The sequence below is a fragment of the Leptidea sinapis genome, chromosome 1 (assembly GCF_905404315.1).
Source record: "Leptidea sinapis chromosome 1, ilLepSina1.1, whole genome shotgun sequence".
Lineage (NCBI taxonomy): Eukaryota > Metazoa > Arthropoda > Insecta > Lepidoptera > Pieridae > Leptidea > Leptidea sinapis.
Window position 1 is genome coordinate 4,945,901 of NC_066265.1, and position 21,817 is coordinate 4,967,717.

The following is a 21,817-nucleotide window of genomic DNA, read 5'->3' on the forward strand; positions in this document are numbered from 1 at the left end:
GTTAGAATGACTGGCCAACACTGCACGCAAAATGGACCCAATTAAGCGGTCTAATTGCGGAAAAAGGAGCCCTTTACCAATACCAATCCCGTTATATTACCGCGCAGTGATCATATAGTAAGTATGATTATCGACCACTATCACGTAAAAGATTTACACGCCGGACCAGAACTACTGATGTCCCTCTTGCGCCAAGAGTTCTGGATCTTGTCCGCACACCGCATTGTGAGACAGCGCGTCCACATGTGCAATCCTTGCTTTCGCTTAAAACCGCGCCCCAATTGACTTACCCGATTGTCGTACACGCCAAGTTATTAAGGTATTCACATATACAGGCTGCGACTACGCAGGTCCTATTGCTTATACACCGGTACGTCGCCGTGGCGTCCGAAGTGAAAAGGCGTACATTTGCATTTTTACGTGCCTCACTACTCGTGCTGTACACGTTGAGTTAGCCACAGACCTCAGCACTCCGAGCTTTCTCGCAGCGTTGAAGAGGTTTCTTTCTAGGAGGGGTCCGGTACAAACTATGTATACAGACAACGCAACAAACTTTAAAGGTAGTAATTCCTATCTTCGCGAGTTATATAAATTCCTCGATGTAGAGTACCGCCCGAAATTAGAAATAGAGTACGCGGAGAGTTGAATAACGTGGAAGTTTATATCTCCACATTCTCCGCACTTCGGAGGTGCCTGGGATAGCGTTGTAAAAGTAGTGAAAACGCATCTGTTCCGAGTAATCGGACAACAACTTTTATCATATGAAGCACTCTGTACTGTCCTCACTCAGATAGAGTGTCTACTCAACTCGCGACCGCTGACAGTACTGAGCTCTGACCCCGCTGAGCTCTCGGCTCTAACGCCAGCTCATTTCTTACATACCGCTCCATTAAACTCTATACCCGCGCTTGAAGTGGAGTCTGACCGAGTCTGCTTACTTCATAGACATTCGTTATTAGATAATTTGGTTCAGTCGTTCTGGAACCGCTGGAGAATGGAATACCTCCACAGCTTACAAGTTCGGCAGAAGTGGAATACTCCAACCGCATCCATAGAGCCAGGGACAGTAGTAATTGTAATAAATGATAGTGTTCCTTCTCTATCTTGGCCCCTGGCGCTCATAGAGAAGGTTCATTCCTCGAAGGACGGCGCCACGCGCGTTTGCACTATAAGAGCCGTCAAGGGAACTTACCTACGTCCGGTCGCTCGTTTGTGTCCTTTGCCTAAACAAAAATATAACCGCGCTTCTATTATTCTACCGCTAGTTTTTATTTATATTTAGAGTAAGTGTTGTTTATTAATATTTCTTTATTTACGCGAACCGCTTCAGTTTGTAGCATGATTAATATTGTATCGTTCCGCCGTGATTCTAGAGTCTCATACATCGTGCGTTTCTAGAGTCATAGTTTTTTCTTATCTTATGAAGGGTTTTTAATGGTAACCCATTAAAGGGGGGTGAAAATGGTAACGCCAGTTGTCCAAATAACACACAACCTTTTCCTTAACCCCTTACACCTTTATCCTAGCAACTTAGCCGGTACAAGTTAAGAATAAACCGCGAGCCGCGACATCTATGGTCGTATGGCGTAACAGACATTCCTTTAAGTAACCGCACGCGAAGGTTGAGCTCCCGCAACATTTAAGTATAAATCCAGGAAATCCTCGTATTCCTGTTGATTTGCCGCCGTGTGATCGTAGTGATTTCTTCGTTAAGTGTCCCGCGATATATATATTGTGGTTCGCCAGCACACCCAGGCGAATATAGAAGAACCCAGGATCTTTCAGAAGAGGTGTGTACCGGCTATTCCCTTTACTTCAATGATCCCTGTTCTGTTCACCTGAGTACCCCTTTAATTAATACACATACAAAAACTTATTTTAAAGTTTATAGTTTTATTACATATATGGTTTATGGATCCGAAACTTAAATGAAAAGAATTGTTACTTATTACAAAATTATTGATGAAATTGAATTAACCCTTATGTGAGTGACAAATAAAACACCTTTAACAGAGTGACCAGGTACACGGGTACCTTCATGCAGTTCATACGTAATGTAATCAATCAAGATGTGCTTCTAAGTTAGACATACTTTGAATATTATTATTTTAGTTAAGCTTAACAGTTGACGGTCTGCGGCGATCAAAGCGGAGGACGTTTGAAGTGCGGAACATCGACGCGAAAGAAACACTGAATCATTCTGTGCACCGTGTTTGAAATTAACTCTTGACTGTATACTTAAGTTTGTATTGTAGGAGATTATTTTGAAATTATTATTATTTCATTATGAATAATAATATTGAAGGTCAGAGGAATTCGAACAACTCGCCGTCTTGACATTTGCTGGACTTCGGACAATCGATTACGGTTAATTTGATCACTGAAACGGGTACCCGTTGTCAGCCGTAGGTGGTGTTGTTACTTACGTTACGGGCTGTTACTGTACGATTCCGAAGAGCACGTAACTGGACGTACCAATCCTCGTGCGCTGTGTGTCTTATACGACGTCTACCTGAACCAGGTCTTCTGGTAACACTGCCGGTCTCTTGGAAGTGATTCCAGGCATTTTGGATATTTTGCAAGAAGCCATGTGCCTTCGTACCTACTGGTGGCATGGTTAACACGAGATGATAATTAATCAATTAAAATCGAAAAATTAACCTATTCTCTGTAAACGACGAAGACAACGACGACGACGAAGCAAAATATTAGAGTAACATCCAATTTAAAAAATTTGACACCTGATTATATAGCTTAACACTGTGACAATAACAGATATATAGATTGATATGTTCTGACCAACCGCTGCAACCACAGAGTAGGGGGTTGATACCTACGTATTTACTATAACTTATAGTAGATTTGTATAAAATGGGATTGGGGGAACAGTTGCAGGTATACAGAATACAGATATAAGCACTAAAAGACATCCACCTCACGCTTATATATCCACTGAGTCAGAAATACTAATGACGAACAAAGCCCTTGGAACACTTTCGATCATTTATACTTCGATAAATGATAATTGCTCTCACATAGATTCTATGATTGCACCCACAACGTTAACCACAATTTACTACAAAAGAGGTGATGAGTCCGTTGGACCTTTGTGTCTATCTATTGAGCAACGGGTTGCCCATATCGGGCAACGAACACAAATATTAGGGCGTCTAGTGTGAATCGGCCTATCAAGTGATCACCTAGCATCAAGTGAACGACAAGCTCGTTGTCGTAATGATTGGTATAAAAAATAATTATGGATTAACGGCATAGTAACGGATACCAGGTCAACCAGAAATCACAAATACCGGGTTTTCAGGTAAATCATTATCAATGTCAGACGATGCTCAAGGAAGGATAAGAAAGAAACAATGTGTATTTCACATAAATTTATTCTTCATATACATTATGTATAGTTCTGCGAATCCACTGTGTCCCGGTCGAGCGCGGGGTCTTTTACAAATTATAGTTTACAAACTCAACTACGGTACAAGCGACGCCACGCCCGGAGCCTGCGCAGGCGCATCTATCTACAATCTTTAATTACACTACATAATATGGCTCTGGTCACGGCAGCTAATATAAACAGGCGCGAAAGGAAAGCGTTAGCAATCCAATTATTTGTACTAAACAATAATTATTAGTGACGACGCCCCGTGAATTAGTGGAGTAACGCAACCGAGGCACTCTTATTTATACTGCGCATGCGCATTACTATGACCACGATTTCATATTAATTATGAACTAAACAAAAATTATATGAACATTTCAATAATCCAACATACAAAAAATGTTACAACGTATAAATATACCTCACCAAAACATACAAAGATTTCATACATTTGATGAAATAACAAGAAAAATTAAATCTGATGATGAAAGAACGTATAAGAAAGTCGGAATGGAGAACATAATAATATAAAACAGTTACACTTACGACCTATAATTGAACCAAATAGTACAAAATCATTAGTAACAAATTACGTATTAAGAGATATGGCGACAATGTATCGACAAATTATTTCAGATTAATATAAAACAAATCAGTCTCATTATAAAAACAATTCTTTAAGATCAATCAGAACTGAAATCAGCAGAAATGAATTTTTGTATAAAATAATTATTTTTTGAAGATTATATAACGCTGTCTTATGGAATGAAACAAGTATTTATAGCGAAAAATGTTTAAAGCCTTGTACCATTGGATTGGTTGCATTTTGTTATTGCTTTTTTATTAATAACAATAAAGCGGTTTAAAACTGACAGTTTTATTTGTAACAAACACACAACTGCAATTGCGTTACATGTACCTACATCACATTTAGTTGTAGTTACCGTAGTAATAGTTGCCTTAAAAACGTAAGCAGCATTCTGAAAATTTTGAATAGGTACAACAATAAAAAGTAAGCCATAGATGAAGTTACATACTGCTTACATTACATGCTTATCCATTAAAAAAATATGTGTGTGTACCAGAGTACACAGATAAGAAATGAAACTTCTTTATGACATATTATTTTTCTACTATTTACAACTTCACAGAAATTGGATAGATAAGACTTAAGAAAAAAAAAACGTATTAAATTAAAAGCTATTATATTATAATAGACATGCATACAAATTAATCTTCTTATTTAATCAATTTCATTATTCTTTAGGTACATCACAATACTGAACTTTGATAAAAAACAACAACATGACAAGAATCATGACGATATTGTTATAAAATTTCTCTCATACGTCGATAAAGAAGTTTCACTTCAATAAATAACGTGTGTGCCTCAATCCAATGTTATATTATTAATCTTTAGAGCAGAACAACGACGCAACATAGAAGACATGTTGCTCGTAGCTAGCCACGTATAGTATCCTAGATTAGGGTATGTATAAAATGAGTGGAAAATCTAGAATTACATAGACCGTACTTAACAGGCAAGGGTAAACAATACTAAACCTAATTACAGCTAAACACAATATTGTTGAATCGCATCGATAGAAGTACAGCAACAAAATACTGGCGGGCTCATTGAAAAACAATTTCGACAAACGATCACTGCTTGAGAATCATTTGAAAGGAAAGTGATTTACAGCGTTCGTTGATTACATTCACACCTACAAAGGTTCAGATGTCGTAAAACTTCAATTACGTTATTACTAATCAAAATTAGCGCCACAGGCCAAATTCGATATCACTTAATCATACCACAATTCATTTTACGTCACAAGTTACAACACACCGACAAAATTTTCTACCTAACTTTATGATTTTTAGATATGTCATCGAATCACCGTCTCTCAGTGGCAGTGATAATTATCATATATTACATATTATATTTATAAAACTAAGAGCATCAAAAAGGCGAGAAAAAAAAAGCATGCTGCCATTTTAATTTGAGAAAGGATTATCCGTGCTAGACATTTATGTCATTTAAGAGTTACTCATAAATGTAACATGACTCATGACGAAAGACATTTTTAAATGAGAAATGTGACGTTTTGTCACGTTAACAGTTGACAGGGCGTTTTTTTTCAACCTTATTTTCACGTGACCCTCTAATTAATAAAATTTAATAGACAACTTTACAAAAATTGATGGTTACACGAATAATCCTCGGTACTGATATGTACCTACATCTCGTATATTATGAACGTATTGTGACACAGCCGATTCGTCTCCGTTACAATAGTATCGCATAATGAAACACCTCACAATATTCACTACTTAACGTATATAACACCCGATATGAAAAATAAACCTCTAAATACAGCTGCAATAACTATTTATACATTTTACAATATATTGTGTCGTTTATTGGAGAAGTGCCCAGCGAAGGAACTTTACGTTAGTAAGGGCTCAAGTTTATTAAATAATTTATTTGGAAATATCCAATTCTGAAAAAAGATAATTCCATTCATAATACTGATTACTTCCGACCAAATATTTAATACAAAATAAAACAAACATAAAAACTGAATAAAACCCACATTATTCTATTACATCAGACACATTCTTAGGGCACAAATCCTACGTCATATGTTTTAGAATCGCATATCATAATCGCATTAAGTCACTAAGCGCACTGATTTCTTTACCTAATTATAATATAATATTTATTAGCAAATAATGATTCATGGCTCAATCGATATTACATTATATAGTTAATTGAAATATATTTGATTTTGTCAAACGTTTAAGTAAATTTTTATATTTGATATAATATATAAATGCATCAAATTTCAATACTGCTCTGAAGATATAGAACACCTAATACATAGTTTCTATGTTACTCAGAGATAAGATAAGGGTATATTATATAGTTATAGTGATTTAAAATTCCGCATACCCTCTATTTATCGTTTTCGAGTACTCGGTCACTTACTTCATGTTCATACTAACATTAGACGCCGTGGTCGGCGGACGTGTTTATTTACACGCTTAATAAAGGTAATGCGGTATTTTAAAAGGTATCTACTTTAACGATTAATAACAATTACCCTTTCCTTCACAATCATGATTAGAATGGTCGCACTGGTAAATACATCATAACTAACATTTCCTAGGCTCACATCATACAATAGTTTCAGTCGCACTAATATCAAGAGAAGCTTATTGGAACATCTTTCAGTTAGTTTGCAATCAATACGTCATCACGAACAATGGACTTTGAAATGTGAATGGTGCTGAATTGGCCTTAAGCCGGATATTAATGGAAATTTTATTGTCATACAATCGGTCTATGGTGATTTCGGTGAGAAATTTAATAGGGGTGTTCTGAAAGATTATCCCAGAGACAATAAGGCGATGGATAGAGTATTGTTCTTTAGAAAGCGATGCAGGCTTTATACGAGCCTGTTTCAGGGTCAGTTGGTGTAGTGGTCGAACGAGCCGAGATATTCGAGAGCAGCCCTGTAGCAGAATTCATACTGGTCCTGCAAATAATATTTTTAAATGAAAAATTATCTTAAGATAAAAGTAAATGTATCAAGAAAGTTTTAATTATTTTACAAACAAGGTGCAGTTGTTTTTAAGTTATTAATACTTTCGTGTTAATTATAATTATTTCAATTCCTAACTGTACAGCTTTGTTGTGTTCGTATGTATGCGTTCACAAGGATGACAATGTCATGAATTTTTTTTATGATAAGTGAACAGACAAGATTACAACTGCGAAATACAGAAGTATTCAAAAATTATAAACAGCACCGGTTTGTGCTTGTCACCCTTTAACTGAAACACACTGCGGACTGCTACTTCACAGAGTACTGGATCTCTAACATAAATAGATCACGGCAATACTACAAGCCGGCCCACATCCTAGCCCTCTACAAAGCGCAGGTACGGCTATATTTGGAGTATTCCTGTCATCTCGGGTCTGGCCCAGTACCAGCTCGATCCAGTTGATCGTATTCATTGCAGAGCTGCTCGAATTGTCGCTAACTCAGTGTCCTGTGAACGGCTAGATTCCTTGCGAAGACATGTTGCTTCATTGTCTGTCTTCTACCGCATTTATCACGGGGAGTGTTCCGAACAGCTGAATTACCTGAGCCGAATTCCACCTTCGCACGACACGCCACAGATTAGGTTCATCCTCAACATCTGGATGTGTGGATATCATCCTCAATATCTGGATGTGTGGCGTTCCTCCAGAGTGCGGTTTTCAAGGAACCTTCTTCCACGGACAACCAAGCTGTGGAATGAGCTTCCTTGTGCGGTGTTTCCAGGACGATACGACATGAGTAGAGTTAAAAACCGCGTACGTTTTTCTAAAGGGCCGGCAACGATCCTGTGATTCCTCTGGTGTTGCAAGAGAATATAGGCGGTGATCACTTAACATCAGGTGTCCAGCACGTTCGTTTGTCCTCTCTTCCATTAAAAAAAAACAATTTGAGCAGCTCTCCAGTTTTCTTAAAAACAGTCATTTAAATCGAACTGTTATTGGGGTTCACCAGACTAGACCTAAGTCGTCAAGTGGCAACTGTGCAAAGCCACCCTGTTAAAACATGGTATGTACACGTGTGTGTGTGTGTGTGTGTGTGTGTGCGTCACCTCAGTTTGCACCATGGCGGGCCGCTGCGTGCGCAGCGTGCGTACAGTCTGGAACACGTCGACCACTCCCTCGTACTGCATGCGCTCCAACACGGTCGACAATGTTATGAACACGCCCGTCCGACCGACACCCGCACTGTTCACAACAAACCACACATTACAAGGACTTTTAACACACACCGTATACTAGGCATATTGTTAATAGGCGCAATAGTTACACCCTCTCTATTGTACTCAATAACTCTTGTGGTTATAATTATTAATTTACTTTTTTTTACTTACTCCTAAGCCTTTCAGTTTTGACGTTTGAGTATTTTTGTTGCGTCACTTTGCATATATTGTAATTGAAATAATTTGTAAAGTGCAATAAAAATTGTAAAACCTCAGAGTTTCTTGCTCATTCTTCTCTGAGGAAACCTGCCTTCCGAAGGTATGAAAAACAAATGACATAGTGTAATATGATTTACATATGAAATAAAAATATTTTTGATTTGATTTGATAACTCAACTAAATTAATCACCCAATCAAACAAGTTGTGGCAGATAGCTAAAGCTATTTGGATTAGCAAGAAACAAATTGGCGAAATTACTCGTATTGTCACAGTTGATGAAACATGAAATCGAAGTCAAAACAGGACTCATTACGATGGATAGAAAAGGGGGAAATACCGGCGCGGATGTTCAAATCAGAAAAATCAACATCCAGGCTTATCGATTACATTCCTAAAAACTATGATGAATGGAGATTATTATGTCGCATTGCTAACAAAGGTACGTGAAGACAAGGAGAGGCAATCTAGCGAAAGGTGTCCTGTTTTTGTAGGACAACGCATCCGTTCACACAGCGCCAGTTGCAAAGTGTGCACTAGATCAAACAGGGTTTGAAGAAATTAACCGCCCTACAAACTCCCAGCAATTATTTTCTATTTTTAAATATAAAAAAACCTCCGATTTGTGAGTGACGAAGAGTTGAAGGCGGTAGTTGACGATCATTTTCAAGGCAAAGACGGCGAACAATATTTCACTGAATTAAAAGCACTTTATGCAAAATTTAAGAAATTTATTAAAATAGAGGGGGACATTAATGGAAAATAGCTTTTTTATACATTTTAACAGCATTTTTAATACCATAGCATAGCAATAGTAAGTGTTAATTAATAGTGCATTATTCATTTCATCTCTGCAGTAGAACTGACCTGCAATGTACAGTGATAGGCCCATCTTGTCCAAACTGCTCCTTGGTCTTGTGCACTTGACCAAGAAAGTCGATGAAGCCCTCGCCGCTCTTGGGTACTCCTTGCTCGGGCCAATCCGTGAACTGGAACTGGCGAACGGTGCGGGACGCCCCATCGCGAGCATCTGTCACCTGTTAAAATTTATTATATTTTGCAATCGAAATATGTTTGTTGCATCACTTTACATATTATATTGTAATTGAAACGATTTGTAAATTGATGAAAATGTAAATCTATACAAATATTAAAAAGCTGCAGTGTTTGTTTGTTTGTTTGTTTGAACGCGCTAATCTCTGGTACTACTGGTCCGATTTGAATGATTCTTTCAGTGTTGGGTAGTCCATTTATCGAGGAAGGCTATATATAGGCTATGTTTTTTTTCAAAATTAGGGATCCGTAATAAAATTGCTATTTTGTAACACAAGGTGTAAAATCGAAAACCTATTTTTGCGTGCGCTGCAAAAACTATTGACAATAGAACAAAATGATGTACAGGCTATAATAAAGGCAATATTTTATTACTTATAAAACTATCGCGTGCATTATACTTTATATGGCAAAACAACGTTTGCCGGGACAGCTAGTCTTGATATAAAAGAGTGGCAATCAGTTTCTTGCTAAGTAGCAAGAAACTCATTGCATCAGAAGAAGTCTTCTCATTAGCTCAACCCTTTACGATGTAGCGGTATATTCAATAAGAAAAATATTTTTATATATTCATAAGTGTCATTTCCATGACCTACATGAATAAAGTGATTTTGATTTGAAAAACATAAGTCAAAAAAGAGAGATAAATAAGTATGCCTTCTAGGTTCAGATGATAAATAACAAATAAAAACTATCATTATAGTTACCTTGAATTCCCTCAGAATGTACTGCGGCATGTTATACTCAGCGATGGGATCCACAACGAAGCATTGATAGCGCACCGACCGATCGGATGGCCAATATTGATGACATTTTTCCTAAAATAAATTTTAGTTAAATTTCCAATATTTACTTTAAAAAAATGATAGAAAATAAGTGCTCGAAATATTTACCCTGCCCATTTCCTTTAGTTTTGTCAACATCACGATGATAGTAGAATTGTGCTCCCACAGCATACGCCAAAAGTCATCGGTGGTATCTGACAATGGGCCTTGCGTGGCGATGTAAGCCGCCCTATATCGGTATCCGTCGACGAATGAGGCGTTAACGTAATCAGAACCGTCACGTGGTGTCAAACACACACGGGTGGACTCGTAAGGCAAGATGTGAACGAGTCTATTCTTATGCTTGTTACATGGTAAGCTCGCGGAAACAAAGCGACTAGAATCCGCTTTCATGTTGGCAAGTTTCTTAAATTCCAATTCCATGCCAGTTATATTTTCTATGGGATCAACACGCATAAGTTTTTGAATATGAGAGTGCAAATTCCGGGCGGGAACTTCTGTATCACCACAAATAACAGCCTCTAGTAAAGCATCGTGAATAAAGATGTACTGATCTTCTGTTTGAACCATATAGTTACGTTGGGCACGTAAGCAAGTGACATGTCCATATATGTCTACCGTACGTTCATGTCGAGCTCTCTCCAACATAGAATCAATTACGATGAAACATCCAGTTCGACCGACACCAGCGGAGCAATGGACTACCAGGGGACCAGCATCAGGGGGATTAAGCGCTCGAACCCGCCGAAGAAATTGTAAGAATGGAGCCGGATGGTCCGGTACACCATGATCAGGCCATGCGGTGAATTGCAGTTGTTTAATTTCTCGACGTTCTGCACCACCATTTCTAGTAACTGTGAACGTGCGGATACAATATGTTGCCAATTCCTGTACTTCAGCAATAGTAATCGTCATCATTCCGTATGATTCGCTCCCTCTGCTTGGCCAATATTGGTCGCATTTTATTCTTGTCCTTTCTTCAAGTTTTGTCATCATAACTATCGTCGAAGTTCTTAGTTCCCAACACATTCGCCAGAAATCAGCAAACGTCTCCTGGAGTGGCCCTTGAGTAGCAACATACGCATTATGTTTGCGATAGCCGTCACAATAGTTGGCATTGATGTAATCGCTTCCAAGTATGCCGTCGATTGGCTGGAGGATGACTCGACTGTGATCGTAAGCTATTACGTTAGCGTACCGATTTTTAGGCTTATTTACTTCCATATTTGAATGATCCCAAGTAAACTGCTGACCTGGTTCTATACTCTCATATTCTTGAGAAAACTTATGGTTGTCATTACTTTTAAGTCTGTCTATATGTTCAGCGAGTTCTGAAATAGGTATTGGTGGGTGTGAAATCATAGCCGGTGTTTGGAAATTCAACCGCCTCATTTCAACAGGATCTGAAGGAGCTCCGAATCCGATATCAGCAGACATTAAAGGACGCGTGACTGCTGCTTGATCTGGAGTTTTACATGGTTGCCTCCTTCGCTTTGCAATGAAAACTAATACTAAACAAAGTGAAAGCATTAAAGCCGCTATAATTGGTCCAATAACCCACACCATACCCGCTTCCTTTTTGTTTTCTTCAATCTTTATTTCAGGGTCTCCGTTTATATCATTTCGATCAGGTCTACTAGGTTCCTCGCCGGGAGGGGCTTCTCTCATGTCAAGTGATAAATATTCGGAAAATGGACTTGATGTATATAAATGCTTCTGCGGCGTATCGACAACTGCTCTTACAAATACTCTGTATTTTTTATTTTGATTTAATTTCCTATTAAGAAAACCTTCGTACATTTCATCGTTACCTAAGTGGAATGTATATAAAATAGATCCTTGTAGAAACTTTGCAGCAATATATGGTGCATTCTCATCATCCGTTCTTGCATTATTTTTAATTAAATCTTCAGTTAAAAATTGATCGGGATTTTTGTGATTATGAGATTTATCGTCTGGCACTACAACTAAATAATAATGAGATATAGGTCCATATTCTTCAGATGCTTGAGGTAGTATAACAAGTATTTCATTTTCAACGACTCCATAAAAATCAGGTGTCACCATTGGCTTTGGTGCCGCCATTTGAGTCGTAACTGTTATTTTGGTCGGCGGTCTGTATGTTTTGTCATTCGGTATGGCACTTACATTCACATTATACGTAGTAAAAGGAGATAAGTCATTGATTGAATACGACGTTCTATCATGCTTGATTATTATTTCTCTTCTAGGAATTTCTTGAGTTTGTGTCATACCAACAGAATCGACAAACTCTTTTATGGCATTATATGAAATTTTGTAACTAACAGGATTCAATCTTAATGGAGGTGACCATGACAGAGTCATTGAATGAGTTGATACATCCTGTGCTCGTAGATGCAAAGGCACTTCTTCAGGTCTCACTTTAACTGTAACTTTTTCTGATAGCCTTCCTAACCCTTCAGACATTTTCGCTGCAACTGCAATAGCATATTCAGCAAACTTTTCTAAATTTTCTAAATCAGCTGAATGAGTTACATGAACAGTTTTTTGTTGCCACTCATCTAAGTCTTCTACAGGTGTCATTGTGTAAAATATTACATACCCAATAATTTTTCTCCTAGAAGGAACTGTATCCCACCAAACCTCGACTCCAGATTCAGATGTAGCTACAGCTTTGACTGACATGGGTGCTCTACCTATATCTCTTTCTGTGTGTGCAGTTATGTCTTTGCTGTAAGGTCCTGCGCCTTGGTCTGTATAGGCTCTTACTTTAAATACATAATGAGCGTCTTCTTCTAAGCCCGTAAAAACTGCTTTGGTCAATTCTGTTGTCCTTTCATTGAGTGAAGACTGATCACCCCTTTTATAAAATTGAACATCGTATTTCCTTATCTGGCCGCTTCGATCTGCTCTAATAGGAGGCTCCCAAGTAATACTTATGATATCAGGTGTTTGAAAGTGATATGTGACATTCGTTGGCGGACCTTTAGGAGCGCCTTCTGGGGTAAGCCAATATTTTATAGTTTCTTGACCTATTCCTATGGGGTTTCGACCGGCTACACGAAACTCATACTGGACACCCCTTTCTAAATCATTTACGCGGTGAGAGTTAACTTTAGTACCAGAAAAATTTATTTCTTCTAAAGGTTGGTCCTTTATTCCATATCTTAATCTAAAGCCAAGAAGATCACCATAAGTCTGAGTAGGTTTTGCCCATTCAATTTCTATAGACACGATAGGATCACGTTCTAAAATTCTGAAATAGGAAAAGTGGTGTTACAATTGTGTTAGGTACCAAAATAAAGTAGTATTTTAAATTATCATATTATGGCATCAAAATTGTCCCTACAGGACTTCTAAGTTCACATAATTATATTAGTAATGTCTGAGGTGACGTAATCTGCTCTACTTACTTAAGATTTACAGTAGGCCTATTTGGTACACCACCAGGTGTTTTAACTGCGACTGGTGGACTTCGATCTCCATCGCCTTTTCTGGTCAAAGCTGCGACTTGAACGCTGTATCTTGTATCCGGTTGCAAGCCAGAAATATTTAGTTCTAACGTTGTTTCATCCATTACATTGAAGCGAAGTGGATCATTCAAAAGTCCTTTGCCCTGATAAATACACAAATTAATTTTATATTGAATTAATTAATTAATTTTAAGATTTCATAAGTTTAATCAGTTAATTAAAAAGTTTTCTTACTTCTTCCCTAACTTCTTGTACGTGGACATGATATCCTCTAATAATTCCATTCTTTTCTTTCTCTTGAGGTGGTTTCCATGTGACGTGGATGGATGTTGAATTAACTGCGTTTACTTTGACATCCGTAGGTTGACCGGGCACTGTGTGAATAATTTTTACTTCAATTACACTGTACTTTACATGTTTTTATGTTGACCTAAATGCCCTATCAGCATCTACAGGAGCGTGCTAAAACTATCTAAAGCTTCATTTTAAGACCTAATTCGTTAAGCTTTGAAAATTTTCAGAAAGCAATTAAAAGTGAGGAAACTTTTAGAGTGCGGTCGGTACGTGCCATCGTTAATGCTGATAGAGTATTTTGGTCGCGATGGCTTCCGCCTCTCAGCATCTCGATCGGGCATTTGAATACCAACACACACTGACAATTTAAAAATAACACACTTTTTACATCATCATTACCCAAAACAAAACATTTACCTTCCAATCCACGTTAAGATCAACTAAAAGTGTTAAGCGGTTTAAGGAGAAAACATTAATGAGATCGTCCAATAGTATTCCAAAAGCAGCGTCAGTAAAATGAAAAACAAAATCCAACTTATTCTTAAAATACGCACACTGCAAGGGATCACGCATAGTCATTTTAATTTGATATCAAAATGGTTTTAGACAAGTTTAGTTTTGGAGGAAAAGTCATGCGTCTTTAATGTTATGCCGCTTGCAGTTTGGTTACTATACTTTTTTAATCAGTTAGTATTTCTAGGAAGGAACTAACTATGTAAAGCTTAGGCACAAGCACAAATGCACACATATACAAGCACTAAAGTAATTTATACTCACTCTTTATAGCTGTACGGTTACCAGCGGCCCATACAAAGTCAGTGACGAGAGAAAAAAGAGAAAAACGCATTCAAGTACATTTAAGACAAATTGTGCGAACATTGCAGGGCGAACGGAACAACTAAGTGAGAGATTACGAGTAGAACGCTTGTCGGCAATATGGGGATTCTCTTATTTCAATTTCTCATCTATTTTGAGCTTCTTAGGAGGCGCATTTACGTTAAGCCGCTTGGGACGTCGGCGACGATGTTGTCTTCCGTGCAATGCCTTTCTCTGCCAACATCGAATGCGAAACGAATGCAGTTGGAAATTTATTTCTCACTTGAGACCCGGAGCACCTCGAATACCGAGCGAGTGTATATGTCTGAGCAGCTTAACTATATAAATAATATCAGAAGAAAACATTGCACGGGAACATCCCTTGGCGTAGAATATTCACTCACACGCACATGTATTGATTAACGCAACTGCGCGGCGTCTGAAAGGTGTGTGGCTTCATCAGTGTAATTCTTGTGCGTCATGTTGCATAGCTCGTGTTGTCCAAAGTGGTTTTGTAGCAGTGTCAAAGTGTGTCCATTGCTGTTGTCTTCTATGAACTGTTCAGTATTAATATAACTGTAAGTATTTTGCTGGAGTAATGGCCGAATTGTCTTGTAGCGTTCCTCGGATCCCGTTCGTTCCATTTACGGCAATAAATAGCGTACGTCAGGCACAATAGTATTGACATATCTAGTGTACATGCACGACGATAGTCTGATAGATAGAGAAGAGAGAAGAAGATACAAGATGCTACTTGCGATAATATGTAGCATAAGAGTGAGGTAGATGAAGGAAAGATATAAGAAGGAAAGTAGCGCGTAATCTATTTAGAGCCGAGCATTGTAGGAATATAGGCAGTGCGTCGCGGATTAGACTCTCGGATCCGTGTGTTGGGACCAATATTTGTTGGATCCACGGGACCGAGTGTCACTTGGAGCCGCGCCTCCTCGCTTACAGTATAGTAGTATTGAGTAGAGAAGTAGTTGTGAGTACAGAGTTGCATGCGCGCGTGTATGTGTTCGTACGGTATTGGTATTCAAATGCGGCGCTCGGGCCGTGGTGTTCTGTCGATTGGAGACCCACGCAGTACCACTGGCTACGATGGCGATTGATTCTAGTTGTAATGGAGTTGAATAAAATAAGTAGAATTTTATAACGCGAAATGAATAAATTAACGTTACAACGTCCGTGTTTTTAAACGAACAACTTTTCATGAACGAACAGGACTGTCAAAACTTTCTATTTCTCGCTCGTTTTGCTCTCACGCGATTATTACAGAGCTCGAAAATGTTTACAAAAGTTTGTGCGACGATTTCCTCCATCAGGTGAATTTTGAGAAACCGACGCGAGTTTTTGTGTCGTAGATTAATGTGCTGGAAAATTACCTAGAACTGCATGGGTATGTATCTCACCGTAGCCGTGGTGCTGAGTGCTTCCTTATCTCACTGTTCCACGCACTCTCTCACCTCGTGTCCTTGTGCAGAGTGCTCCTAAAATTGATAACTTTCCTGTGCTGAGCTACTGCAATGCACAGGAAAGCAATCAGCAGCCTATCATGTGCCCAGTGAACAATTATTCAACGAAAAAACGGTGCTGTGTTGAAAGCATGCAAAATAGTGTTCATCGCTAAATACTCCATAATTATTGTGCGAAAACGAAATAAACAACGGTGCCGTCGGCTAGACAGGTGCATTGTGTTCGCATACCAGTGAGTGCGATCTTTGCGGATGACTGATGCGTCATCAGAACAATCATTACATGTGACAGGTGAGTGGAAACATAGCACTTAGGTCGTTCATGGTAGAGACCAAATTAAATTAAACATGAGAGCGAAGATAAAATATCTATATGTACACGTTTTATTGCAGCAAGCATATTAAAGTATTTTACGATTTATAACCTCCTTGAATAGAATCCTGCTATTCGCTCACAAGAAAAGACAAAGAAAAAATATATTAGTATAGCTGGTATTAGCAACTGTATTTAATAATTTAAAGTATTCATTTTAATTAATAGACTTATAATTTAGCACAAACCCACCTCCACCATTTCACTGAATTAAATATAATTCACGTTGGAAACAATAACTAGTAAATAAGACATTAATAATCTGATTCTTTATATGGATGCTTAGTTACTTGTCATCATTTCCATAGTAATAATTAAAATCATAATAGGAAAAAACATGAAAAGATAAATGCATATGTTAAAATATTTTACGTGGCTGATATTGATGAAACAATAGCCTGAGGTTCGTATTTGAAAACACCTCTCTAATTCTCAAAAGACTATCATTAATAATATGAGACGACATTATAACAAGTATTTTATCATGTTTTTTTCAATATCACAGTTATAAATGAACTTATGTGTACAGTATTCATCTGAATAGTAATATTTGAAATGTAACTGTTGACAGGATTGATTTGATATTGCCAATTGAATTGAACTGATTGATATATTTTTAAATGAAAATGATAAAGTTAAATTGTTTCACACGCTATATTATACTCTGTAAAATAAATTACTGTAGTCAGCCGTAATTTAATGTGAAATATTTATCGAGAAAAATCTATTAAAATATTTAAAGTATGAATGATCTGATCTGCTATTTAATTTTGTTAAGAATAAAAAATGAGTAGGTATATATCGTGTATGTATGATAATACTTAAGAGCTAAAGATATGTTGACACGTACCGTCTTCATGTGTGCGGACCGTAACAGGGTAGGAGGCCGGACCGTCGCCAACACTAGTGCCGGCGAGAACCCAAATGCGATATTCGGTCCAGCGCCGGAGTTCATCCAGCACGATGGTCGTTTGGTTTAGCTTCACCACCATCGCCTCCGAGTCACCCCTTCCAGATTCGACGCAAAGCAGCTTGTAGTAGGCTATTCTGCCGTGCGCACGTTCGGCCGGCGGCGGTTGCCAAGATACACGGATCGCAGTCGGAGAAATAGACACCGCGGTAACATTCATCGGCGGCGCTCCAGGAACTACACAAGCTCAACAATAAACGTCCGTCCGGATCACATTGGATCCGGAACCGACCGGGTCACCTGAAACGGAAACTGGCGCGCGTGTCCGCCATTACCCTAGCCCTAGCTGATGCAATCACTGTATGCGATTGGAAACAAAACTGTGCTCAGAAAAAATAAAAAGTACACAATCGTTTAAACCAAACACATGCACATTTTGTTACGTGATCGAAATGTTAATCCGCTCGCCCATGTCATCATCACTTGTCCTCTACAGGTCTTCGAAAAATAAAAGCAATATGATTTATATTGTAAGGAGCACAAATGGCGATGGGCGAAGGATTCATTCATACAAAGTGTGTAGATGTTATTCATGTCCCTGACAATTGTATAGGAAGTAAAATGAACATCCCTCCACGGATGTAAAAAGTAGATACGAACAACAGAAAGCTACTAGGCAGGCAAATTGTACGCAATACACATACCTTCATTTTATATGAGATCCTGTAAATTATATTGAAAAAGAGAAATAATGAATGCTTTTATATTTAATAAACAGCAGGCCATTACGCGTCTGGAGTGCATAAACCTTTTCTATCCATTGACAATTATTTAATTGAGTATTTACCTATACAAAAACTTATTTTATCAAATGGTTTATGCATTGTGGATTGGGTGTGATTGCGTACACGTTACCTTTATAATAAAATTACAGTTAATACCAAAACACATAATATAATCGTGATATAAAACTTGGTGCTTGTGCTGTATATTACTGGCAGCGTGCCGGGCAAGTGCTTTTATGTGATATATTATTAGAAATTACCTGGAAAACGATAGTTTACTTTCACACAATTGTTCAATTCACTCGGGTCTGGACGGGTTCTATCACAACGTCGTAATTCTTGGCATTTGTACAATGTCTCGTAAAATATAAGTTACACGAATCAACTGAAATACCTATTTCTAGGAACAATTTAATAACGAGAGCATTTTCAAACTCTTTATTAAGTTACATTAAGATGATTGTGCTTTTATTAACTACGGTTTTGAGACAACTATGTTTGAATTGGCGAAATCTATTGGAATAATAAGAGACAAATGCCAAAAAGTGCGCATTACAATTGTGAGATTTCCCGTGGCCAGAGCGCGGTCGTGTGGTGTGGTCATGTGTACGCACCGTATTGCTTGGTCCGCGCGGGAATGGGAGGCGTGGTGGCGCCCTCGCCCCGCTGCGAGCGAGCCGCGAGCCAGATGTAGTACATCGTGTTGGGGTACAACCCGTTCAGAGTGTATGTCTCAGCGATTGGGATGCGTCTGTGGCGGGTATATAACATTATTTATTAATATTTTATGGCACTAAGGGACGAAACGACCAGATATCGTCTGATAATAAACTATACTAAAACTTCTTACGAAATATCGACAGTGATGTCCTCCTAGTCCCACTAAAGTTAGTAGCTATAATTAAATCTCAGAATACAAAAGGAAATAAAGGTACGACAACTGCCCCGATCTAATAACGTAAACACATGGTCGGATTTAGAACGGCCGGACCATCGGACGGTCCGGTGGACGCCTCGCACCGTGTAACGCGGTACGATCCGGACGGTAATAATAATAATTTTGTGCGATGGACAGAGCAACATACCATCGAATATGGTTCGCTATCAGACTACGTCTGATGGTTCGGCCGAACCAAATCCGATAATGTATTAAGGCTTTAACGCTGCACATACACTTAGCTGTATAGTTCAGTGAACAATAGAACAAACAAATAGAACAATAGTAAGGTGTCGTATCTACAAGGCATTTTAGTTGAAACGTGGAATATTTATAATATTTTATTTTCTTTATTTACCACTAAATTCTTTCACGTATAGTCAAGTATTATGTATGTAAGTTTAATGTATGAAATACAATATATGAAAGTAAAAAATTCTAGACACTTGAAGTTTATCGGTAAAATTTATATTACAAAGAATATACGATATAGAACTATAGGCGAGGATGGCCTTTATCCATTTATTGTATATTTTTGATGCTCTTTTCATCTTTTAAAGAAGCTGCAAAAGATCTTACTTCTTATGATGCTCCTTCGCGTAGGTATCGTTCCAGTAAAGCTCGTAGGAGACGATATTGTCTCCGGCGTGCGAGGGTCGCTTCCACGACAGTGTCACCGAGGTCTCACCAGCCTCGACCACCATCAGGTTCGATGGTTGGGACGGAACGCCTGTATTAAGGATATTCAAGCTTCTAAATTAATCAACAAATTAAAAAAAATCAAATATATTTATTTAAGGATTTTAAACCGCTTATTGAGCGTAAAACCTATTCTAAAATTTATGACTCAGAATTGAGAAGTACGCGGAAACTTAGCGGGCGTCTTTTTTTTTAAATAAAATTTCGAGCCTAGAGCGATCGCTCCATTTCCAATTTGTAAAATCAAGAAGCTCATTTAGTCATAGTGTTATACCCATCTTTTATCGAATAGCACAACTTGAAGTCATTTAAGATCTCTGGAGAAGTTTCCAGAAAAGCAAATTTTTTTACAAAACAAGTATAAAGGCTTAACCTGTTTGGGTTGATTGTCCTATTATATCATAAAAACTGGTGTATGAGGGTTTATCCATTTTGAGCGGCATTAGAAATAATATAAAAAGATTTGGTGACAACAGTTGTATAATCGGGGTCAAAAACACGAGTGGCGTGGGTTGCAATGAATGACGCCACGAGCGTTTTTTTAATTAGTTATACATCGTGTCGCATGCAATATTTTTTCTACGACTTTGTTATTTTAAATAAAACAATAATGAAACAAAAAATATCACAAGTTTTCGAGTTGCCGCTTAAGTGGACGAGAGAAATGTATTGTATACATACTTATCTCTGGTGAGTGGTTTCATTATTCCTTCAAGAAATAGCAAAGGTACACCCATACAGCCAACGCGGAAAAATTGAAATATACCTAGCAGCATTTTCAAGTTGTTTTCTTAAGTTGACATTAAAATGTTTAGTCTCTCTCTCTTTTATTATAATTATTAAATTTTATTTATATATTTAAATGGAAACACTTATGATGGCGTGATATTTTATTTAAATAAATGTAGAGTTATGTAATACAATAGGTTCTAATGATTTAAACATGTAAATATTAATATTAATATTTAATTTCAATATTTATATGAACCTACCATACCTAACCTACATTTAGTTGTCTGTGACACCAAAACAACTATGCTTTTTTGCGACATTTTAATACGGTAAACAATGCGTTTTTAGGATGCTTTCATAGACTTTTTCAAATGCTGAATAAAGTATGTACTTACTTATATTACTGATTGTGGCTGTATATATAGCAGATAAATTAGAGGAGTAGAAAAAAAATGTGTGTGTACTTATTATGTATGCTCGCAAGAAGTTATTCTTCTTTGGCCTAACGAAGCAAAAATCATTAAAATGATTTATTCCTCGTGCTATTCTACGTTTTTAGAAACAACAATTTTGTAAAAATCTTGCAAAGATGGCTTTGACAATTAATTATTAAATAATTAATTCGGCTGTATGGGCTTGAACCCTTTGCCTGTCCCAATAATTGACGAAGAAACCAAAAAAAAAAAAACGAATGACGCAAATGTCAGAAAATTTTGGGAAACAACTTCACCCTGTTATTTTTGTGTTACAATGATGCGCGCTTCTTGTAATTTCACTCTCATTATCTTTTCATAACGTGCCTAAAGAAGAATAACTTCAAAATTATTTATACCTTGCTGGGTCTTCACTTGCACGGGAGCCGAGGCGGGTCCGGGGCCCACCGATGTGAACGCTTGCACACGAATGGTGTACACCGTGTGAGGAGTTAACTCACTGATCGTCGTGAGGTGATTGTTATCCATCTGTTAAAACAAATAAATAATTTAACCAACAATCTGTTTTACATTATATAAGGCTGGGTAGCATCATATTAGTGTTATACGTAAGGTTTAAGTCAAATTTAACATTAACAGTAACGCTGACTAGACTGCGGAATGAGTTGCACCATCGTATTCCTTAGCATAGTT

The 21,817-nt window shown here is 37.7% G+C and overlaps 1 protein-coding gene across 1 annotated transcript in view; it reads right to left on the reverse strand.

Moving 5' to 3' along the window:
• Positions 1–3,376: 3,376 nt before the first annotated feature.
• LOC126968250 (tyrosine-protein phosphatase Lar) overlaps positions 3,377–21,817 on the reverse strand; it is a 414,602-nt gene continuing 396,161 nt past the window's right edge. The window contains exons 16-25 of the mRNA XM_050813140.1: positions 21,523–21,652; positions 19,839–19,989; positions 18,937–19,073; positions 13,904–14,043; positions 13,610–13,812; positions 10,323–13,452; positions 10,137–10,247; positions 9,244–9,413; positions 8,048–8,183; positions 3,377–6,930 (exon numbers count right to left, since the gene is read on the reverse strand). Of these exons, the coding sequence (XP_050669097.1) occupies positions 6,862–6,930; positions 8,048–8,183; positions 9,244–9,413; positions 10,137–10,247; positions 10,323–13,452; positions 13,610–13,812; positions 13,904–14,043; positions 18,937–19,073; positions 19,839–19,989; positions 21,523–21,652 (4,377 nt within the window). The 3' untranslated portion in view covers positions 3,377–6,861. The remainder of the gene's footprint in view (positions 6,931–8,047; positions 8,184–9,243; positions 9,414–10,136; positions 10,248–10,322; positions 13,453–13,609; positions 13,813–13,903; positions 14,044–18,936; positions 19,074–19,838; positions 19,990–21,522; positions 21,653–21,817) is intronic.